We start from the raw sequence: 25,680 nt of genomic DNA, 5'->3' as shown, positions 1-25,680 counted from the left end.
CTATTTATTTGGATATTTTGTTGTATATCGTCTAATTTTCTTCTGTGTTTCTCCTGTCTTCGTTAATTTTTACTTCTAAGTTACATTTCTGTAACTCTATTTTCTGTTCTATATCTATCTTATTATCTTGAATAATCCTCTTTACTTCTGTCCTCCCATTTTCTATCCTTTTCTTGTAGTCATTCCGTATAATTTTTATTTCATTTGCTACTTTTTTCTCTGCAGCTTCAAGTTTTTTATCCATTTGTTTTTCTATTTGTTTTACAATTTTATTATTATTATCTTCTATTTCTTTTCTAATTTTCTATAATTCTCTTCTAATTTCTGTTCCATTTTTTCATGTCTTCTTTGACTTCTTTTGAATTCTCTTCCATTTTTTTCGTATTCTCTTCTATTGTCTTGTTCATCTGCATCATTAATGACATCAAAGCTGCCATATTGACATTTTCCCTCTCTTTCTGGATTCATTTCTGCAGTATCTTGTGGAGCTTGAACTAAACTCTCCTCTTGTATAGGTTGTGTTTCTACTTCCACATCTTCTTCATTCTTTTTGCTTCTTGTACCTTTCTTTCCTTGAGACATTTTGAGACTTTACTTGTTCAAATATAATTAAAAATAAAATCTATAATTTTTTCTTTCTACTGATAATTAATTTAATTATATGAGAGCACTTATCTTCCCAAACTAATTCTTTTAAATAGAGAGCCCCACGTTGGGCACCAAATTGTTATGATGTGTTTTTTGTTTGAATGATGAGCAATGAGTATTTTTAATAATATAATATATAGGGTTTTTATCGCGGTTCTCAAAGAATTAGCTTGTAAGTACTTTTTTAAATTATCTTTATTATAACTATTATGAAACACACATATATATTTAACCTAGCCAATGTAAATTTAAAATAAACTATCTTTAAATTGATGTTCTTATAAAACTAATTAAATTCTATAGACAATGTTAAATTTAAACAAACTATCTTCAAAATTGAAATTGTTATGACATTAACTAAATTATATTAACAAAATTTTGTACCTTTCTTTCACTGAATGCCTAAATGAACTGTTTTCCACTATATATATTCTAATCACCACTGAATGTCTTCGTACTTCGGTTATCCTTGTTTTTGTGAAATTTCTTTTTCCAATTATCAGCTTCTACCAATTTAAGATATAGTTTTCTTCACCAGCATTTATATACCACCAAGCCAACCAGCAAACACCATTTATATTTATTCTTCTTTTCAATATACCAATATCCAATTATTATAAGTTGATTTATACTAATCTCCAATCATAATATAATTTTAATTCCTTCCAATGTCCATCCAATATTCTTCTAATATACTTTTATAATCTTCAATAATTATTTGTGTATAATTATAAATGTGCATTAAATATATGCATAAATTTTAATCTTCATTTAACTCACTATATTAAACAATTTGACTATTTGTAACTGATTCACTGACTGTCTTCAAAATTCTGAACAATTTACTTCACTCTACTAACTTTCATATTAAACTGGCCTGACTTCTGACTAAAAACTTCCCTCTTGAATCCAAATCACGGGTATTTATATATTTTTTGATATTCCAGAATCATCTGGCAAGAGATCATGTTCCAATTTGTTCTATTAACTTCTATATAGATGTTCTCGAAAAAAATATCTGTTCGATCCACCGACATAATCATTATTCCAGAATGTTCGACCGTCAACAAAGGTCAAATTCTGCACTCTGGAGAATTCGTTAATGTTCCATTGATAATTTTGTTGACATTTAGGCTTTTCAGATCAGAATAAACATTCAAATTAGTAACTAACACTCTAATTTAATAAAATACACAATTCAAACAATATATTATTATAACCCCACTTATATTCATATTATGATTAATTTCTATCTGTCAATTACTTACTGTATAGTTGGTTGCCTAGGCACATGGCTCACTTAAAATATATTTACAACATTAAAATACAACTTTTTACAATTATTATATGATAATTTCTTAAAATGCCCTCACATAAATATATTTTTATTAAATTCTCTAGTATTTAACTTATTTAAAACAACCAAATATCTAATATTATGTAGTATATAACTTATAAATTATTTTCTATAAACCCTAATCGTCACAATATATATATTTATATATATATATATATATATATACATATATATATATATATACATATATATATATACATATACATATATATATATATATATATATATATATAGTAAACTCTTAAATATTGGGGAATATATATATATATATATATATATATATATATATATATATGGCAAATGACACCAACATCTCACATGTTGAGATGTTGGTGTCATTTGAAAACTTATTTTGAACCCCACATGTTAGTAAAAAAGTTTGATCACAACGAATATTGTCGTATGGTTTTTCACATATGAAATATAGATAGCGGAACAAAACAATTTTTTTCGCCATAAGTAGTTAATCAGAAAAGATTTCGTCGCCACCAGTTAATCACAGGACAGCATTCAGTTTTCACAATGTTTTGTTCAGCTTCATTGTTATCGTGTAGCAGAGCCAGTAGTGTTTAATTTAACATTAGTTAGGATGAGTAAAGTTATTGATGACTCTTTTGTAAGTGTGGAAGATAGAAATGAAGGCTCTATGAAGAGGACTATAAATCCTCGAAAGAGAGAATTGGCAAAGAAGAAAAGACTAACCCAACCTGAAGGTTACAATACGTTCAACAAGTGCTCACATTCCTCTAACAGGTTTTCTTATGTGAGGATAAACTTGCTATCTGTGCCCAATAAAACTACTCAGGACAACTTCGTTTCAAGTCACGTGTGCCTCTAAAACAGCAAAAGAAGAAGACCACGAAATACAAGCAACGTGGCACGGCCTAACTCTTGATCTGTTGAGTACATTTTGATTAAGCAAAACACAAAAATTATCAAAGTATCTAAGAATTTTTTTATGCCAGTGGTGATAGTCAAAAATACCAGATTAAGCAACAATATAAAATGTATTCGTAATTGAGAACATCTAAATGAGAATAGGGGGGCGACCGCAAATCAGCAAAGACAGCTGACAAAAAGCGCGTGTAAGAGATTTTATATAAAAGTTAAGAGGTAAAGAAACACATTATTCTGGAAATAAATCAAAGTGCATCTATTTGGATCAGGACATAAACATCACAAAAGTATGGAAAATGTATAATAACTTACAAGATGAAATTTCGATCAAAGTATCAAAAACGATGTTTCGAAAAATTTTTCAAACCTTCAATATTGGATTTCGCTCCCCAGCGTCTGATGTGTGTAGTTACTGCTACAAAATGAAACATTTCATCAAAACCACAAAGGATCTAGCTAACAAGATTGAGTACATGAGCAACAAGCGAGTTCATATGATTCGTGCAGCAGCATTTTATAAGGCTATGAAAAAAGAAGAGTCTGGTTCACTCACTATATGCTTTGACTTACAGCAGATTTAACCGTTACCAAAATCAAGGATTCAAGAAGCATATTACTCTAGGCAAATTAAATTATACTGTTTCTGTGTTGTTGGAATTGACGGAAAGAACCTGACATTTTATATGTGGACAGAAGATGAAGCTGGAAAGGGTTCTACTGAGGTCTCTTTAGCTCTTTTACAACACCTTCAAAGCCTTAATCTACCTGAAAAATGTTTCTTCAGTTAGACTTTTTTGTGGTGGGTGCGGTGCTCAAAATAAAAACAATTTCGTTTTGCATACACTTATGCTCTTTCTGATCAAAACTAAGTCCAAAGTAACCGACATCATAATTACATTTCCGGTGAGAGAACACAGCTTTCTTTCTGTCGAGCGAGTGTTTGGACGAGTGGAAAACTTGTTGCCTAAACAGCCAACTATTATCCACAAAGAAACCTACATAGATGCATACAAATCAGTTGGAACAGTTGGGAGAAGATTGGAACCTGTTTGACACCAAAAGTCTTTCATCAATAGAAAAAGGCTGCTTTAGGCATCTGGAAGGTATTCTCAGACTGCAAGAGAATTTTCATAAAAAGAGAACTTGTTAATCGACAAACAAAACTCTTGGTCAGAGGCCTAATAAACTTTGTTTTTGAATGTGAGACGGAGGCATGGAAATCTCTTCAAAAGAAAGGTCGGCCTGCTAAAAAATGCGCCTTATTAGAGATAGTTGAGTTGTCACTCGGTCACAGCATACCTCCAGCCAAAAAGAAAGATGTTGACAAGCTTTTAACGCAGATATTTGGGGAATAATGGAAGGACGATCAAACATTATATTGGTATCTTCGTATCGTTTTTGACAACGTCCCAGGAACAGAAGAAGCTGACCATGATGAAGGAAAATGTGACTGTCTAGAGGAATATGTTGGGATGCACGTTTGAGCTTTAAATTTTATATATTTAACTTTTGATTTTATACTCAAAAGTCATAAAGTTATTGTTGTTTATATCAAATTTATTGTTTTGTAAGTTTATTTTTTGACCTATACCAATCTAATGATCAATCAAAAGAGGATTAGTCCTCATAGAGTTTATTCAAAAGAAGTTTGGTCCATACCAGTGGATCAAAACGCGTTTAGTCCATTGAATAAACCTATTTTTTATAAAATAAGCACATAATATTTTACTTTTATATTTATTTTTAGTGTCCAGAACTAAAAATCCATCATTAGAAAAAAAATTGTCATAACATCAAACATGAAAAATAAAGAAATATAGTTTTTTTGATTTTCTGAACATTTTTCTAGTTGTGACAATTTATATTTTGAACGCCACCTCCTTATATGTCTATATATGTATATATATATATATATATATATATATATATATATACATACATTACTACATTAAAAAGTATTACATTTCTTATTGTTGGCTTCTTTTAGTGGATCTAGATATTTGAGCTGATAATTTATAAAATAGGACTAATGCCGATATTATATATTATGTTATAGGCATTAAATAAGAACTGGGTTTACAGAATTGTCGACTTTCGAAATGTTGATTGATTCGACACTTCGAAAGGTAAAGGTCTTACAAGTTCCATGAATCTAACTCAATCATTTGGGGATGCGTTGACCAGACAGTGGTGTTCTTATAGCAGGACAGAGTCAAACGAGTTTTTGCATTAGTAAAATACTTATGTATCCTTTAACAGTTGTTTGTAATATTAATGCCATCAGTTATTTGCCTTTAAGAAACTCAATTCAAATTTTCTTACCATGCTAGGTTAAAAGGTTTTAAATGCTTTTATAAAAACAGGAACAATAGAGAATAAAGCAAGTTGTGGAGTAGCAATCTATGTCAACCAAATGTACGAGGCAGAACTAATACCTTTAAATACATCCTTAGAAGCTGTTGTAATCACAAATAATAGTGATTTAAAAATCTCAATATGCAACAATTATATTCCACCAAGTGAAAATTTTTCAACTGCCGTATTTAAGGAACTATTTCAACAGATCCCATCTTTCCGTATACATTTAGGAGATTTTAATAGTCATAGCCTCTACTGGGGATCCAATTTTCGATCATTTAAAGGAAACCTGCTAGAACAATTACTTGACAGTAACAATATAAACATCTTGAATACAGCGGAACCCATAAGATTTAATACACAAACAGAAGAATCCTCAGTTATGGACCTGAGCATGTGCGATCTAATCCTACAATCATCCATTAAATTGGTAAGTCCATCCCTACTTATACGGTAGTGATCACTTTCCTCTTCTTATAACCTGTCCCAAATTGGACACTCTTCTCAGACCACTTAGACCAAAAACATATCTCCCTAAACCTAGTACCCCAAATACATCTTTAACTTATCTACAATTCTCTGAGGTACTACTATTAGCAGGGTACAAAGCAGTCAGAATAACCAAAACCAAAAAACGCATACGCCAGTAACGTGGTGAAATAACAAATGTCACGAAGACATCAAAAAATACAAGCGATCTTTTAGCAAATTCAGACGATGTCCTACTACACAAAATCAAATAGAATATTAAAAACTAAGAGCTGAATCTCAATATTAGATTAAGAAAACCAAAACGCAAAACTGAAAATGTTTCGTGGCATTCATCAACAACTCTATTCCCCTGTCTGCATTATGAGAAAAACTTCGTCAACTACCTAGAAAACAGCAAACCGCCCAAATTAGTTTCTTAAAACATAATGATCAATTAATTACCTCAACAGAAAAAATCACAGCAGTTTTTGCAGACCTTTACGAACAAAATTCCAGTACTAACATCTATTCTCCAAATTATTTTCAATTTAAATTTAGAAATTAAAAGAAGGAGACAATAACCACAGAGAACACGAATGACTACACGAACTCTCCAATTTCACTAAAATAGCTTTTCCCCAAAAACTAAGCACAAACGGTAGAATAAACCTCGTTAATGTTTTGAACCAAATGTGCATACAACACTAGTTTTCACTAGAATTCTGTGAAAATATGTCCAATAAAAAAAAAACACAGAAGTTAAAACACTTCACACTTGTATTGTGGTATAAAAAACATAGTTAAAACTTTATAAAAAGTGTCGTCAAAATTAAAGTACTAGCATAACGTTTTCGATCTGAACAGATCATCCTCAGGGCCTTGTGTAATTGTAGCTAACAATAAAGTTATATGCGAGACCTCCTATATGGGTTTACATCATTCCAAATGTTACATTTTGATTATGTTGTGACTCTAGGTCGATGAAAATGGATAAATTTTCTTTACTTTAGGGACTACATGTCTCCCTGCTCGATTTTTAACAAGTGGTAGTTGTCAGTTAAAACGACACAGACCAACTAAAGTAATTAAAATTTATCCATTATCATCGACTTTAGAGTCACAACATAATCAAAATGTAATATTTAGAATGAGGTAAACCCATATAGGAGGTCTTACATATAACTTTATTGTTAGCTACAATTACACAAGGCACTGAGGATAATCTGTTCAGATCGAAAACGTTATGCTAGTACTTAAATTTTGACGACACTTTTTATAAAGTTTTAACTATGTTTTTTATACCACAATACAAGTGTCAAGTGTTTTGTGTTTTTTTAAACGATGGTATACAGCCAACTACGGGGTTTTTCCCATTAATTTTTTAATTTTAATTTTATGTCCAATAAAATTAACCAACAGCCCGATTACATAAAAACAATTTGTTTTAGTGACGAAAGTACCTTTTCTCTGAATGGAAATGTTAACACACACAATGTGAGGTATTGGAGTGACACAAATCCTCATGTCTTTCGTGAAACACATACTAAATTTCCAAAAAATATAAATGTTTGGGCAGGTATTTTGCGAAACCACATAGTTGGGCATGGTTTTCTCAATAGTAATTTAACTAATGAAGTTTATCTGGAGATGTTACAAAATGCAATTGACCGTTAATACTTGAAATTCTGGAGGATAATCCAGCTGAATTCGGCAACTTGGAAATAACGTTTTAACAAGATGGTGCTCCTGCACACCATTATGGTGCAGTAAGGTGTTACCTATGTAAATGAAGAATATCGTGGTAGATCGATTGGACGACGAGGTATGTTAGAATTGCCAGTTCGGTCACCGGACCTCACACTATTAGATTTTTTTCTGTGGTGATACTTAAAATCTAAAGTTTACGCTACAGCACCCGACAATATTGACATTTTGAAACAACGAATTGTTGAAGAATGTAGAGCAATTGCTTCCGACACATTTGGACGCGTACGGCAAGGTTAAAAAGTAGGTTGCATTACTGTCAGGAAGTAGATGGAGCATATTTTGAACACTTACTTTAAGCATTGGTTGTTAAATATTTATTAATTAAATCAGAAGCTACAATTTTAGTATTTACTTAATTTATTGCCCAAATGAGTTTAACTTAAACAAAATTATTATGACTAAATAGGTATTTTCAATAGGTATTTTATAATATTGTAATTAATATGTAATATTATTGTAATTATTGTAATTTATTGACTCACAATAGGCCATACAAAACTAACTCGGTAACATTTAGTTACTTTGTTTATACAACAAACGCTGAAAAATGTACTTTTTTCAGTGTTTTATGTTGTCGGGATACGTAAATATCAAAAAACTAAAAGTAAGAAGGAGAGTTTTTAGGAAACTTTATTCCAATCTGAGAAACCTTCATCTGACAAATCAGGAAAATTGTTATTAATTATACTTCAAATTCATAGTTAGAATCTGGTATGTTTCTCGGGACAAACAAACAAAACTAGCTACGTTAATAATTATTCTCTACGATAAACTTGCCGTTGTTTCAAAATTTGGGTATTCAAACTCACGATCGTGTGTTCTACCTTAAATTAATTGGCTTCCATCTAGTTGGTAGTGGATATCCGCCATAATGGAAATATTTACTGAATCAATTTAGTTTCAACCCTACAGTGAAATTATGGAAATTCTCTAGTGTTCTTAGCTTTATAAGGATCGTCATAAAATCGTGACGCCAGGTGTAGTGTATGGTGTAGTCGGATGTATTTTACTATAGTTAAAATAATTAGTAATTTTATATTCTAGAGTTTGAGTAACATTCGAAAAGCTAGACATAATTGTTTAATTTAACTATACTAATTTTGTTACTTGTTATAAATGACAATAAAGAAAAATTATGTAGCGAAAGTGATTATTGAATATATTGATTTTATTATTAGTTAGTGCATTAATTTTTAACCAATTATTATTTAATATTTTTATGAACATTTTAATATTTTTTATTTTGGTATACAGGGTATTATATATAAATATATATATATATATATATATATATATATATATATATATATATATATATATATATATATGTATATATATATATATATATATATATATATATATATATATATATACTGCTTCCGTTGACATAAACAAACCAAAGTGTTCTAGAAATATTATTCCTCCGCCTGCAGAAACACTCATCACAGAAAAAGAAAATGCAGAGAAAGAGACTTCGGGAAAGTTACTAGATATCATTTCGCCTGCACTTGCATTAACTAGTGTTGCTTCTAACAGAAAAAGAAGTAAGCAAGTTGAAAATGTATTAACAGACGGCACCAATATTAATAAACAAAAATATTTAAAACTAATCGTAAAAAGAAAAAAACTTCTACAATGTCGAAATGCAAAATTAAGAAACCACGCGCTAAACACAATGCGACATATAAAGGTTCTTCCTCTGGCGAAGACCATCGGGACGAATGTATTATTTACGGCGACTATTTCAGCGGCGATGAAAAAGCAACATGTGTTAGCTGCGGCGAAGATTATGAAAAGGCCACTAAGCGCGAAGACTAGATTCACTGCGTCAATAATTGTAACCATTGGATGCATGAGGGTTTTACAAAAAACGTAAACTTTTATGATGTGTGTGGAAGAAAAATATGTTAAACTAAAAATTAATATGTAGACTTAAATATTCTCCTAAAATATTGTTCGTCTCCTAAAATATCTCCTAAAAGATTATTTTCACTTAAACTGTGAATTCAACTTATTCATCTTAACTGTCTTTCCCTTTATTCCGATATACTCTTTATGAGTACAAGAAACCAATTAGCTAAAGATTTTTGCTTAGTTGAGGAGATATGTAGTGGAATGCAATTTTAGATTTCCCATGTCTCTAATAACATCTTTATCAACGTCTGTTTGCCTTCTGCTGCTACCTTCTGTCTAAAATCTGAATTTGGTTTTGAAAATAAGTTTACGGATTTATATAGCAAATTTCTCTCTATCTTGTAACAGCCTCAAAGAGAAGATCAGGCCCAACGAGTGGGATCCATTTGTATCATGACCCAAATTTGTGAAAAGATAGAATAGGAGGTAATAAACCGATAGTGCACAGGAAAATCACGAAAAACTCGTTGCTCATTCTCGGGAGCATTATTTGGGTAGGTAAGGATATCAATAATAGACAGACTCATTAAGGCTTCTACTAGTGAACTTCTACTTGTAGCTTTGCATTGGTTGTATCTATTAATTTTGTTTTCCTAATCTTTAGTTTTACATTTTGTTTGTCTATGCCACTGGACTTTAAAAAGTGCTGTTTATTACTGTTTTTCAGGAATGTATCTTAAGAACATCGCTTTTTTTAATCTTACGTTTCTTCTTTTGTACAATGCAAGAATGTATAACTGTCAATGTCTTTAAAAACTAAAATACTTATGTTTTATTATAGTCGGGTCCATCATAACGTTAATTATAAACTCATACGAATAAATAGTTAAATATAAACTATCAGGTCAAATATAGAAAATAAAATTGGTAAATAAACTTAAAAAGTTTTATTATTCGTAAATGTCCGTGTATATATTACATACGGTATAAATATTCCTATTTCAATACACAAAATACTCTTAGCTACTGACCACATTCAGTGCACTCCCCAATTCCAATTGTACAGGTAAATCAAGTATCAAATTTAATTACCTCAAGGTCCATTGTCCTAGATAAAGGTCCACCCTGACCAGACATAGCTAAATACTGTTGATCACCTCCTAATGTATGCCTCCTGGGGTCGTCCCGTCTTGTGTTTCTACTCCTGCCTCTCACCTCTCCACCTTCATTATCACTACGAGCTGAAACAATAATGACATTATGTATAAACAGGAATGTATATAAAGGTTGGTAATATTTAAAAGCAACTGTAAAATATTATTAGAGAAATTTAATGAAAAACCTTCCAACACGATGGTTAATTTTAAGTTGTAATATTCTCCCTGTGTTAATGTTTAGATTATATCCAGAGTGTTTCGGCTAGTCCAGAAAACAAAGGTTTTTACCTCGCAATTTTTTCTGAAATGATCGATTTACTTAAAAATTTAACCCTACAGGAAATACGTGAAAAAAAATTCCATTATCTCACACGTTAGGTGTGAGAGACCTATGGGTAACAAATTTTAATTAACAATTAGGGTACTGGAATCAGTTTTGGACACGGAACCAGTGATATACACTCAACAAATTAATGCATATTATCAAGCAACCTGTTATTCAATTGCCTTCACAAACACGGAAAACCTTTAATAGAAATCTGTAATCTTTGTTCTGTGTGCAACGGCCAAATGAACAGAATTTGCCACATGTCAATTTTGGTTCCAAGGCAGTCGTATTATTAACGTTGGTTATAAGAAAGTAAATCAGTTTCTTAACTGTACAAACTTAAAAATTTGTATTTTATTAAGTTTACTTAAGTGAATCAATAGTAAAGGTATGTAGTTTAAAGTGTGATTATTGTTTTTAGTGCATTTTTGTCGTTAAATAAATTTACTTTGGGTATCCAGTACTTGATCTACAATTAAACGTATGTTCCTAAAATGGACAGGGAGTCCATTTAAGGGCACATACGTTTTTATTTGAAATTACTGGTAAATACATAGAAATCAAAAAATGCTATCTTTTGCTATAAACAGAAAGGCTATATGTTGAGGAGATCCAGTATTGAACATGACCATTAAATGAGTGTCCAATAATGGATATGAAAATTTCCATTATTGGTGTCGAGAAATAATTTTGTTTTTTATTTTATTTTATTTTTATTTATTTTTATTTATTCTATCAAATGACAGAAGCTCTTTTGGCAGCTAAAATGGGTATGATAGTTGCAACTACAAGTAAGAGATTTGTCTGCAACTCTCAAGAGAGTTGCAACTACAAGTAAGAATAAGTCCTGAGGTATACAACATGGGCCTTCAAAAGTTCTAACTGCAGATGAAGAAGATCGTATTGTTAAGTGGATTATGGATATTGCAAGAGCTGGGTTTCCTGTAACAAAACAATGCTTAAGTCATTTCTGAACAGACATCCCAATATATCGTTGAAGACGTCAGAGAAACTTACCGGTTATCGTGGCTAATTAACAGAAATAGATATACGCAATTGGATTTAAGAAGTTTCAAATTATTTTAAAGATAATGGCTATTGTAAAATTTTGGAACATACACATCGAATTTTTAATGCTGATAAAACAGCTATTTCATTGTCCCTAAAACTGGGAAAGTTTTGACTACTAAAGGAATTAAAAATATCTACAGTGTATTAAAAACATCAGAAAAAGAAAATGTCACTGTTTTACTTACGCTATCAGCATCTGGATAAATTTGTCCTCCTAGGGTAGTATATCCATATAAGAGGGTACCTTCAGATATTGTTATTTACCAAATTTCCAAAATCTTGGGACTGGGCAAACCGGCGAATGGGTGGATGACAGGAGAGGTATTTTATGAATACATGGCGAATATATTTAAGCCATGGTTAACAGAAAACAATATAGAACGATCTGTTATCTCAGTATTTTTTGCGTAAAAAACAAATAATTTTAGTTGCATTTTATCCAAATGCAACGCATGTATTACAACCTCTGGATGTTTATGTTTTTTACCCATTGAAATGTCAATGGAAATTGCATGTCAGAAAATGGTTGACAGAAAACGACAACCAGCAGTTAATAAGACATCACGTGGCTGCATTCCTAGAAAATATTCTTAATGAATCTATTTCTCCAGATATTATTAAAAATGGATTTCGCGTTTGTGGCCTCTTTCTTTTTAATACCAATAATGTGGATTATTCAAAGACAGCTAATGATATAAAAATATGTTTAAACATTTTAGAAAGTAACATTAGTCCTAAAATACTGAATAGTATGAAAGCACAAAACTCTAAAGAGGCATGGAATGGGGAAGAGTCAACATTGGATTTATACAATGTTTGGAAAAAGATACGGTACATGGTTTCAATTCATGAGCCAAATGAGAACGAGAATCTGTCACTTGAGAATTTTAATGAAAACAATGAAACACCGCAAGATGAAGACGATATTCTAGAAATGCTTCTAACTAATCATGAACACGAAATTTCTGAAATTGTAGTGGAATTTGTCAAAAAATCAAATACTGAACGTTTTGACATCAACGCAATGAATATTCAACGGACTCCAGATATGACTCAGACATCATCAAAAGCTAGTGGTTCAGATGAAATAAGAATGTACTACCAACCACCTCATCAGGAGGGGAATAATCAACAGTTTAAAGAGATATTTGTTAAAACAAATAGTACAACTGGAAATCACGCTCTGTCATTAAATCACACTATTGGTTAAATGAGCAACAAAAAAAGAAAACCTGTAGAAAGAAAAAGAACAACTGAAAGAAAGCAGAAAGTGAGCTCGAGAAGATATACAAAGGTAAACAATTGAAAAAGAAGAAAATTTTTTAAAAAACGCAGAAAAGGAAAATCTGCCTGGAATTTAAAAAGAAGAGTCGGAAAATCATTAGTTGAAAGTGCTTCAAATGTAATACAGCCTGGAAGGACCAACATTTCATCTAAAAAAAGGCAAAACGGCTTAATTATGCGCGTTGTGAAAATAAGGTACACAAAATTTGTGTCCCTTCCAAGTACATTGATAGTTTAGAACTTGCTTTAGACTCCAAAATTGAAGATGACTTTGTATGTGAAAAGTGTAAAATTACTGTGGATATTAGTGATACAGCTGAGAGTTCAGAAGGCTGATGTGAAAAGTGTAAAATTACTGTGGATAGTAGTGATATAGCTCAGAGTTCAGAAATCTAAGAGGACTAGTTAATTATACTTGATACTTAGATTCACTTATTTACTTATATCAGAATAGTTAAAATAAAATTGCAGATACATTTTGGAGTATATTAATCAATTATTTTATTTCTTTAAATTATGTTGGTGGCAATTTAATTAAAGCTATATATATATATATATATATATATATATATATATATATATATATATATATATATATATATATATATATATATATATATATATTTGTATATATATATATATATACACATCTATAAAAATGTTGTCCATAACTGGGTACACAACTATCCAAATATAATATCGATTGAAAATATCGATGTCCAATATTAAAGAAAAAACATTAGTTAATAACAAATACATTTTCATATCTGGTTGTTTTTTATTTTGGTAAACTGAACTACTGTAATGATTAAAGGCAGTCTGAGCAACAAGCAGTATGTAAAGTTTATAAAATATTTTATTATTAATAATTACTAGTAGAAAAAGATGTGTCCAAGATTGGTTCCATTACTTTTAGTAGTTTAATATTATAATATATCAGAAATACATCACTACATTAAATATTCCTTACTACAGTGGGTTTATACTGGAAACTTAAAATGCTAAAATCACAAGGTTTCGATAGAATTAGTAAGTCAATAGGTTTTAACTACATTTTTTACAATATTATCTACTTTTTCAATTTTTGCAAAATGCACAGTTCTTCCTCTTAGTGGTTGAGGGCTCAGGGTTATTCTCTTCTATTGGTTCCATTCCAGCAAATTTTCTTGCATCATTTCGGGTTTGGCGTAACAAATTCATGTTTCTCGCTCTTTCCATCAAAGGGTTTTTCATTAACTGCAATGTTAACTGTTTTAAAAAATGTCGTCTAGAGAGAGTACTATTTTTGTTTGAATTATAGAGTATAAAATCATTTACACCAGGTACATTCAGTATTTGATAAAATATGACCATAGGCCAGCGTCGGGTATTTCTTGCACAATTATATTCACCATATATTTGATCGGCAGAATTTACACCTCGTCTGGTCACATTATAGAATGATATCATCTAAGGTTTCTTTAGTTCAGCTGTTTGTTCATCTAATTCCAAAAATTCCGGTAGTATCTGTTTCTTATATCTCCGTACAGTTTCAACAACTGTTTACTTATAATCTTTATGCATCTTTTTTATTTCAATTTCATTAAACAAATTATCTATCGTAACATTTTTTCTGGAATTAAAAATAGGCTTACACAATAGTTCTACAACATCGTCAGTTTTGTTACCAATTTTATATGGACCCTCCGGCCGAAGCTTTGCTTTAGATTGACGGTGATCTGGCGTTTACTAAAGCAAAAACTTTGATACTATATTTTGCACTGGCCGCGAAAGGCCCACAACATTTCATCCAGTGTCACATACTCACCAGCGCTAGATGATATTTGACAACTATTACTGAACAGTTCAAATATGTCTCTAAAAGCAGTGATATTGTCTACTTGTTTTATTTCTTCTCTTGTGGTTACATCATCCAGTCTTATGCATTTCAGAAGAAAACGAAAATTATTTATGCCCATCGCGGCCGGAAATATAGAATTACCACTTCCATCAGTGGTCCAAACTTCGGCCATGTTTTAAGATTTAATCTGTTGCCGTGTGATGCACCTGCTAGATATAGGATTCCGATAACAGCTTTAATTTTATTCAAAGTCGTTGGTTTCTTTCTGTAATCAGAAACTTCGGTATTTGTTACATTGCTTATGTAAATATTTGTATTATGTACAATGCGAGATAACATATCTTCGCTTTTTAGTTTCAACCAGAATTCTAAGGGTGTTTTTGAATTTCTGGCATAGATCTTCACTCCAGGGATCTGAGTTATTATATTTTCTTGCCTAGTGCAAACGTTTTTACAAGGACATTTTCTTTTCCCTTTTGTGTTATCTTTTCCACGAAAACAAAAAGGAAAACTCTCACCTGGTTGGCTGTCTTTATTTTATACATACGCTTCACCTTCAATGTCCTCTTCTGAGTCTGTGTTATGATCACTGACTTCAAAATAATCAGGATCTGCCACCGAGTCATTATCATCGTCATATAGCTTTTGTAGTGATTGTACTTCTTTCTCGTAATTATTTAGTTTAACCTAAATAATAATATAAAATTATAGCCTCAATTTGATACAACAACTATAACGTCACCTTTAGTAATTTTAAATTATTAAAATTAACAAAATGGCAATTATTTTCTTACGACAGAAGAACAGAAAATACGTGGTACTTTATTTGTCAAACAAGTAATGCGAATGAATATGTTAGGTCTCTCAAGCCCACAGCACCTCCTATTGTAACGAGTCCGTCACTTCAATAATTCTTTATTCACTTTAAATAAAAATTTTAAATCCATATCCTCTTAATAATTTTCTAAATTTTTAAATTCCAAGTTGGTATTGAACAGCGACACCCAGCGTCCTTGTTTGCAACTATGGTTTAGCTAGCTCAAAACCCGTGCCCATTGCGCACTTCTGCTTCGACGTTCGTGAAAGACACTTGAGTTCAAAGGTAGGGGATAGAGGTGGCTTAAAAGGTTTTTTTTGGAATTTTAATGTTTTTTATGAAGAAGTAGCAGAAAGTTTTAGTTTGGGGTTTTTTTAAGTGTTCTGGTTGGTTTATAGCCATTTTGAGATCCTATAACTGACAACTATATAATATAATTTTTTTTTTGACGTTTCAAACTTCACTATCTTTTTCGTCAATGAACTTTTCCTATGTGGGATAAATCTTTCGTAACACTGCTTCCTCTTTTATAGTTATTCGCCTCGAATAACTGGACTATCGGGAATCGATTGAAGCCAACGAGGTGGATCAGTTCCATGGTATGGAGCTAGTCTCTCGATATGAACTACCTTGGGTTTACTTCTAGCTGAAAACTGGATGCGATAGATTAGATCATTTATTTTCTGCAGGACGGTGTATGAGCCTTCCCAGTTTCGTTGAAGTTTCGGACAAAGTCCTTTCTTACGTGTGGGATTGTATAACCATACTGGGTCACCTCTTGCAAAAGTTGTACCAGTAGCATGTATGTCGAGCCTGGCCTTGGCTTTATCACTTTGAAGCTTCAAACTTTTACGAGCAAATTCGTAGACTTTTTCTAATTTTTCTTTCAAATTTTCAATGTAGGTCGAGAATGAACGTTCTTCTTCGTAGGGGAGCAATCTTCCGAAAATAAGATCTTGAGGAAGCTTCATTTCTCTTCCGGTGATCATCATTGATGGAGAATAACCAGTTGCCATGTTCGTAACTTCTATAGGCTAACAGGAATAGAGGAATTAAACTATCCCAATCTTTTTGATTATCAGAGACAAACATTGAAAGGTATTGACAAACAGTTCTATTATGTCTTTCGACCATTCCGTCTGATTGAGGATGGAGTGGCGTAGTGCGAGTTTTTGATTAGAATGTAACTCTAAAGGAACTCCATGTCTTGATACGACGTGTGTTATAAATGCTTCTGATACTGTAGTCGCTTCTTGATTAGGAAGGGGTACAATTTTAGGCCATTTTGAAAAATAATCCATTGCTACCATGAAGTACTTGTTTCCTCTCTCTGTCATCGAAAGTGGACCAAGAATATCCACTGCAAGTCGTTCAAAAGGCTCTCCGGAAAGATATTGTGCCATTTTACCACGACTTCTTGTTCTAGGACCTTTTTTACCATTACATAAATCGCATTTCCTACACCAATCTTCTACATCTCGGCGACAATTGATCCAGTAAAATCTGTTTCGAACTCTGGCCAGTGTTCTTTTGACTCCAAAATGTCCTCCGAAAAGGCTGCTATAAAGTTCTTGCAACACACTTTTAATGTGTGATTTCTGCAGTACCACTTGTTGAACTATACGTACTCCATCGGGACTTTCCCACTTCCGATATAATAGACCATTGGAAAGATACAGAGATTCCCATTGAGCCCAGTACGCTTTTATAGTTCCACTGTATTTGGTTATTTCCTGCAAAATAGGTCTTAGTCCATTTTTAAGCCATTCTCGTATGACTTTTAAGTCATTATCTTTCTTTTGACTCTTTTTAAGGTTTTCCAGGGAAGTCTAATCATTATCTTCTTCTTGTATAACTGTGATTACCTGGAGACTTACTTCTTCAGTTATGTTCTCTTTATCTTCAAGTCTTTTACAGTACTGGCATTGTCGTTCCAAACAGGGTCGCCTAGGAAGAATATCGGCATTGTTATGGAGACGCCCTTTTCTATGTACTACGTCAAAGTTATACTGTTGGAGTCTCTCTAACCACCGAGCCACTTGTCCCTCTGGCTTCTTAAAATTCATTAGCCTCTGTAAAGCGCTATGGTCAGTTCTAACTATAAAATTTCTGTTATAAAGAAAAGTATGAAAATTTTCTAGGGCTTTTATAATAGCTAGGAGCTCTTTTCTGGTAACACAATAATTCTTTTCAGCCTTTCCCATTGTTTTACTAAAATATGCAATAACTTTTTCTTCGCCTTCCTGTTCTTGTGATAATACTGCGCCAATACCATGCTGAGATGCGTCACAATCCAACAGAAATTTACCATCTTCTCGTGGATATGCTAGAATTGGTGCTGTTGTAAGTCGTTTTTTTAAATCTATGAAAGCATTTTGACAATCCGGTGTCCAGTCAAATTCAATGTTGTTTTCGGTTAGTCGATAAAGGGGCTTAGCTATGCGGCCAAAATCTTTAATAAATTTTCGGTAATATGAACAGAGTCCAAGAAAACTTCTAATTTCCTTTTTATTTCCTGGTTTAGGCCAATCTTTAATAACTGAAATCTTCTCTGGATTAGTTTTAATTCCTTCTACTGGAACGATATGTCCTAAATAGTATGCCTCTCTTTGAAATAGTGAACATTTCTTATAGTAATATAAGAAATGATATAATGATATAATGATTATGTCCAAACGTTTTGGACATAATCATTATATCATCAAGATATACTAGACACGTTTTCCAGGTAAGTCCTCTTAAAACCATCTCCATTAGACGTTCAAACGTAGCTGGAGCATTACACAGACCAAATGGTAGAACCAGAAACCTGTAGAAACCACGGCCAGTTGAAAAAGCAGTTTTGTCTCGATCATCCGGATGTACTTCTACTTGCCAGTAGCTACTTTTTAAATCTAGGGTAGAAAACCATTTAGCACCTGATAGAGTGTTTAGTGTATCATCTATTCGTGGCAACGGATAACTGTCTTTTTGTGTAACCTGGTTTAATCTTCTGTAGTCTACACAAAAGCGAGTAGATCCATCTTTCTTAGTTACTAAGACTACTGGTGAACACCAGGGGCCCGAAGCTTCTTCGATAATATCAGCATTTATCATGTATTGTATTATGTTTTCAACTTCCTTTTGTCTAGCAAATGGCAATCTCCGTGGCGCTGAATTGGTCTTGCATCTCCAGTATAAATTCTATGTTGAACTAAACTAGTACGCCCTGTAGATTTCTCGGATTCAAAAATGTCGTAGTTTTCATTAATAAATTCGTTAATTTTGTTTAATTCTTTAGTTGTTAAGTGGTCAACATTTTTGATTAGTTGTTTCACTAGGCTAGCTTCAACTGGGTTACTGGAAGCTGTATTTTTTTAAATATTTTTCGCACTTGCTTATTTTTTCTATTGGTGTACAGAATGCTATTTGTTGTTCTTTCTTTAATTTAAAAGGCTTTTTAGACAAATTAGCAACCCTTACTGGAATCATCTCATCTACATTGATAAGACATCTAGCTATCAAAATTCCATCACTAACTAGTTCATCGCTTTCCACAACGCCAAAATGTAGACCTTCAGGTTTTTGACTCTGTCTCGCCAGGATGATACTTTCAGAATTTTGAGGAATTTCGGAATTCTCGCTCACTATAACTCTTACTTGAGGTACCAATTCTTTCAAATTTAGGACAATTTCTTCATTTTCAATTAACATTTTATTTTGAAGATCTATGATAAATTTGCTCTGCATAATATCCATCCCAAGAACGCATTCGTCTTTAATATCGGCTACAAGGAAAATGTGTTTTATCAAGGTGTTACCAATCTGTATGGTTGCCATTATCTCTCCATGAATTGGAATAGTGTGGCCTGAAGCTGTTTCAAGAACCAAGTTTGTTTTAGTGGGTTGTAGTTTCTCATTCAGAAATCCGGTTCGAATAAAGGATCTGATTGCACCGGTATCAATAATAAAGATGCATTTTTGATTCTCAACGTAGCCCTTAAGTAATAAATTCTGTTCATTTTTATGTAAAGTATAAGTGTGAATTTGGGGGCTTTTATTAGATACAGCCAACGCCCGCCCCTTAGTGTCGACTTTTATTCGTTTCCCTGGCTATTGTTTGCGTATCTGTGGTCAGTTGTGGGAGATCGATTTCTTAGAGATCTATCTCTACTAGTATTTCTGATAGGACTATGTGATGGGCTTCTGGATGTCGATCTAGGCGACCTACTAGCCTCATTCTTTGAATGTTCTCTCCTTGTTTGGGATCGGCTTCTGCAATTGTTTTGAAACTGTCCTATTCTCCCGCAATTAAAACATCTTCTGTTTCCATTCCGAGGTCTCCTGGGCTGAGACTAGTGCTCCATTTAGCAATTTGTGATGTAATCGGAGAGCTTGTTGCATTTCAACATCCTGTAGTCCATCTATGAATGCCTGTATTCCAATTTGTTCCAAAAAATCTTTTGGTGCCTGAGGGTATGCCAAGTGCAATAATCTTTTAATGTCGGCTTCAAATTTTTGCAGGCTTTCGTTATGTTTTTAATATCGAATTTTTAGCTGACTTTGGAAAACCTGCTTTAGATGCTGTTGGCCATATTTTGTCTCTAAAGCTTTAACGAGAGAGGTATAACTGGGTGCATCTTGGGGAAGGAATTGCAAAACGGTTGCTGCCTGTCCTCGAAGCGACACCACCAAAGAAGCTGCCATTTCTTTTTCATTCCAGCCATTTGCTCTAGCTGCAGCTTCAAATTGAAAACAATAAGTTTCCCATGCTGTCTGACCATCGAATGTGGGTGGTTTTAAAAATTTACTAGTTCTAATTGTACCTGGTTTAATTATGGAAGGTGATGAAGCTGTTTGTTTAGATTCGACGTTAGTTACTGAAACATTAGGTAAAGAAGCTTGTGTATTAATCTTTTTTCTAACTCAACTATTTGTATTTATAAATTAGATTTTAAATCATTTTGTTGTTGTTCTATTTTATTTTCAAAATTGTTTTGTTTTTCTTCTAACTTATCTATTCTACTAGTGATTTGACTTATCTCTAACTGAAAATTTTCGTGAATTTTGGATAAACCATCAATGATTTCTACCTCTATTTTTTACGCCTCTCTTTCTCCGCTTCCACTTCTTGCCTACGCTTCTCATTTTCCGCTTTCTCTTCTTGTCTACGCTTCTCTTCATCTTCTTTCATTTTTAAAAACCATGCAGGGGGTCCGGACGTATCCATTTCTTTGTCAAACTCAGTGGATCTTGTATTTACCATTAACAACTGCTAAATATTTTTTTATCCCACCGCTGTCACCAACGTTACACTTCTTGAAAATTAACTTTATTCAACACCAACAATATGACAATACCATATAACTAACTGACAACTATATAATATAATTTTTTTTTGACGTTTTAAACTTCACTATCTTTTTCGTCAATGGACTTTTCCTATGTGGGATAAATCTTTCGTAACAGTATTGTCATTTTTCAGTTGATTCGATATATTTATCAGAACTGTTTTCCATCATTTCATTAAGAAATATTCAACATCTAAATCGAAAGTGTTATTGATGTAAAATCATATGTATTTTAATTTTACTTCCCGGCCTTAAAAAATACATAATTATTTATCGTTAAAACAATCTATTATCTATTAAGAGCATCGATAAAAATATTCTGTCTTGTACCGTTCTTTATATCATAAAATATTTTATTATAAATGACATGCTTTTCGTTAAAATTGTCGATATAATTAATCCATTTTACTTAAAATATTGTCAAACCATGCGAAGGTCACATAATTTACAAAACCATTAAGTTTTTGCTTTCATACTTCATAAGTAACCTTTATAAAACCTTTCAAGGTTTATAAACCTTGTGTTTTTCCCTACTCTGTATCAAGAGTAAGAAAGAACTCTAACAAATGTTTTCTTAGCCTACCTTTGGGGTCAAGCAGAAGTCAGGGGAAAAATTCTGTAGTTTGTTTTTTTTTTATTTTGGTTTTAAAAAGGGAAGAAATATAAGTTTGGATTTACACAATTGTCCGTCACCCATAGCTGTTCCTTTAGAGGTCCAGACCTCTGTGAAACTATTCCCGGACAACTTCAGGGAACCAGTCGGAACGATCTCCCCCATTTAGAGTGTGAAACACTATTTATTTGTATTAAGTCTTATTCACCACTTTTAATCATTTTTTGTGTAATATTTTTTTGTATATTTAACTTCTACTATTTCATTTAATAATAAGAACCGTCATTTTTTTTAAATAATTTACTAAATAACATTTAAGGACTAATTGTCAACTACAGGTAGAGGTTTTTAAGTCCTTCCTTTCAACTCTGTTGTACGGTTTTATGTGTACACATTTAATCAGAGAGTTATTAATTGTTATTGTATTATTATATATTTAAACCTTTGGACATCTATCCCTTTAGGATAGTGTCGCATGTAGGATCGAACGCATACGATTATGTATATATACTTTAGGCATTAGGACTTTTAATTATTGCAGGAAATCTTGGAATTGAGTAATTTATCAGATTGAGTTAGCCCCAGAAACAATTTAGGAAGGTTAAATGTTTTTCTTATCTCAGAGTCTTAATATTCAGTTAAAGGCTATGTAGTGTAAACACCTAAATCTATACTTTTAAACTTTATAATTGATACCCCACAGAACACAAGCATTGACACAAGATTTAAATGTTTGACAGAAAATAGAACTGGCAACAACGCAACGGTAAATAAGAATAGAATCAATGAAAAATGCAAAAAAAAAACAGTAAAACGGCATAGAGTTAATACTACTTTTGTATATAAACCCATTTAAAATTAGACGTTGAGCTATATATTAAGAAATTTGTAGCAAAAGCGGAGTGCCCACACCTACTCACCGCATTGTTATGGCCTTAGGGGCCGCCAAATTTAAAAATTAAATTTTTAACGTATTATGTCATTTACTGGCAGCAATCTACCCATTAGTAATAATATCAAGTCCTGTAATTGTTATTACCATGGTTTAAATATTGATATTAAATATTTTTTTCGATAATTTTAAGTTATTTTTCGTAAATTTATATGAAGTTAGTACTATATTTAAAACAAACTTAGTACTATATTTAAAAAAAAAATCACCGGGAGTTAGCCTTTTCCCAATCCATAGAAAGACGACATAAACTTGACTTAATCGTTTTGATTGAATTCGTAATTTAATAATGACGCATGTCTATGAGGTTTACTTAATTCTGAAAGTCTAATTGTCAACACCTAATGTCAATAAAGCATTCTTGTCAAAATAATTTAACCCAATACATTATCCCAAATTTCATGTCATCCAAAAAGTAAATAATGCGTTTAGTTACGAAGCATAATGAAATGGTACATTTAGAGATTTTATATATGGAAAAGAAGCATGAAAGATGGGTCCTCGATTTCCTTGTATAAGTATTTATTATCTGTAAAAGAAGGAAATCTTTCTAGTCATGTATTATATCAAAATCCTTTGGTTTCTAACTGTAATAATAAAAAAATTAAAAAGAAATATAAAAGTGATACAAAATATAAAAACAAAGGTGTTCAAGTATCAGAACAATCTTACAAAACCAGGATTTTACAGAGACCTGCTGAAACATCTAAAACTATCTTAGCAGAAAAAATAAATATTCAAGACAGTAACAGTAATTTTAAAAACCGTAATAATCAAGTCGCAGATTACAGTGTAATTTTAAGTAATGAATTGTCATCAACTTTGAATACATATAATCATTTTTATAAAGAAATAAAAAACGAACTAAGAAAGTATAAAAAGGAAAAAAGAAAAGATCCAGTTATTCCCTTACGTAACTACGAGTGCTATTTTTGGAATACTGATCAAGACTACGGAATCTTTAAAGACAAAAAAGATGATGATGAACTTTATACCAGTGAGAAATATGTAACTGATATACGCAAAGTTAAAAAGTATCGTTTAGAAAATTCAAAGTTAAGAAAAATTAATCCTACTGATAGTAAACTTGTAATCCTTGGCGATATTCCTGAGTCACATTTTAGGTCAACCATAAAGAGGAGTTCAAATGTAAAACCGATTCTTAAAAATATTTCTTCGGAGACATTAATATACAAAGAAGAACCGTTAGAGGAATCTAGTGACGTAACTAGTTTGGAATATGAACTATCTAAAAGAAAACCATCCCCTAGGATTTTCGTAGGACCTGTTGAAGAAAAAACGTCCTTTGAAAATGAATTGACTTTTTTAAAAAAGTATTATGACTATATATTACGGTTTACACTTTTAAAACAAAGAAGTATTCTATCAATCGAAGATGAGACAAAAGAAGCAAGCATTCCATCGATCAAAGAAGAATCAAAGGAAGCTAGCATTTCTTTAATAGAAGATGATATAAAGGAGGTTAGCATTCCATCGCTCAAAGATGAGACAAAGGAGATAAGCGTTCCATCGCTCAAAGATGAGATAAAGGAAATAAGCATTCCATCGCTCAAAGATGAGACAAAGGAGATTAGCATTCCATCAATTAAATATGAAGAAAAGAAAGCAATCGTCGGGCAGAGATGCACATATTGTAAAAATAAATTGGCAGAAATAAAAAAAGTTGAAGAAACTAGAGTATTCACACTTAAAAAAGGAGAGGAATTTAAAATAAAGAAATCTGTTTGTAGATCAACTTGTAAGTTACCTAGTAGGTCACCTCTATGTGCTGGTCCCAGCTTCTTGGTTTCTTCAAGAGAAAAAACTTCTGAAAAGTATGTAAATTCAAAGGATTTAAATCGGCGTTCAGAAAATCGGCAGTTGCCTCAAAAGAAACAAGTTTGTAGTAAATGTCACAGTCTAACCGTTGAACACTCTAAAGAAACGCAAATTTCAACTTTAACTCGCAGTACAAAACATTTTGAAAATGTTGTCGTTAATCGCGTAAGCAATCAAACTGTTATTATTTTGTATCCCAATAAAAGTAGTAAAAAATCTTGTTTGGTTTTGCTTTTATTTTCTATCCAACAGACGTTGTTCTATCTTAGCTATGAATATTAAATGGAACTAATAGGTTTAGTTCTTCGCCATCAAAGTAGGTGGCACCACTGTGCTGGCACAGACTTAGTTAGACTTTTTGGTTTGAATTGGAATCAGCTCGAACGGCTGACGAAATAGAGATACTGAAATATCGTTCTATTGATTCCAATTTAGACGTGAAAAGCTTTACTAATATGTGCTCCATCCAATGCAATAATATAAGGCTTTTATTTTATCAGAGCAATAGCAAGCTTTTGCTAAAAGCGACAAATATTTGCCTATATATATACACACACTCAAAAATGTTTTGCATAATGTAATATTTTCAAAATTATCCGCCTAATCTGGTAAAATCTATTTTTTTTAACAAAATACTTTATTATATATATATAAAATTGTATGTTTTGAAAAAAACAATAAACAAAATTTAGAGGATTAACAATTTATTATCATTATTTATAATATGTATTATAAATATATTTTTTTAAATTTGTACAGATATAGGAACTAATACTTAATATACCGTATTTCCACCTCTTGTATCAATTCAAGACTGAATGCGATGTCCCATGCTTCTTATAAGTGTATTAATGTAGTTCTGGTCCATGGTACCCCATTCTTCAATCGCTGCTATTCTAAGGTCTTGTAGTGTCCTTGGGGGTGGCTGCCGAGACTGAATTTTTCTTTTGAGCATATCCCATCCGTGCTCAATGGGATTGAGGTCAGGTGAGCAAGGTGGACATTGTAATCTGACGATATCTTCTGTCTCTAAAAAATCTGCCACGTCTCATACGATGGGGAGGCGCATTGTCGTCCATAAAAATAAATTCTGGACC

The 25,680-nt window shown here is 32.0% G+C and overlaps 1 protein-coding gene across 1 annotated transcript in view; it reads right to left on the bottom strand.

Annotated features, from left to right (window-relative positions):
• Positions 1–25,680, bottom strand: part of LOC140443550 (coiled-coil domain-containing protein AGAP005037) — a 1,206,743-nt gene that overhangs the window by 735,170 nt on the left and 445,893 nt on the right. Inside the window, exon 3 of the mRNA XM_072534868.1 lies at positions 10,445–10,593. Coding sequence (XP_072390969.1) covers positions 10,445–10,593 — 149 coding nt within the window. The remainder of the gene's footprint in view (positions 1–10,444; positions 10,594–25,680) is intronic.

Source organism: Diabrotica undecimpunctata, chromosome 6 (assembly GCF_040954645.1).
Source record: "Diabrotica undecimpunctata isolate CICGRU chromosome 6, icDiaUnde3, whole genome shotgun sequence".
NCBI classification, from domain to species: domain Eukaryota; kingdom Metazoa; phylum Arthropoda; class Insecta; order Coleoptera; family Chrysomelidae; genus Diabrotica; species Diabrotica undecimpunctata.
This window is presented reverse-complemented; position numbering and strand designations above follow the sequence as displayed.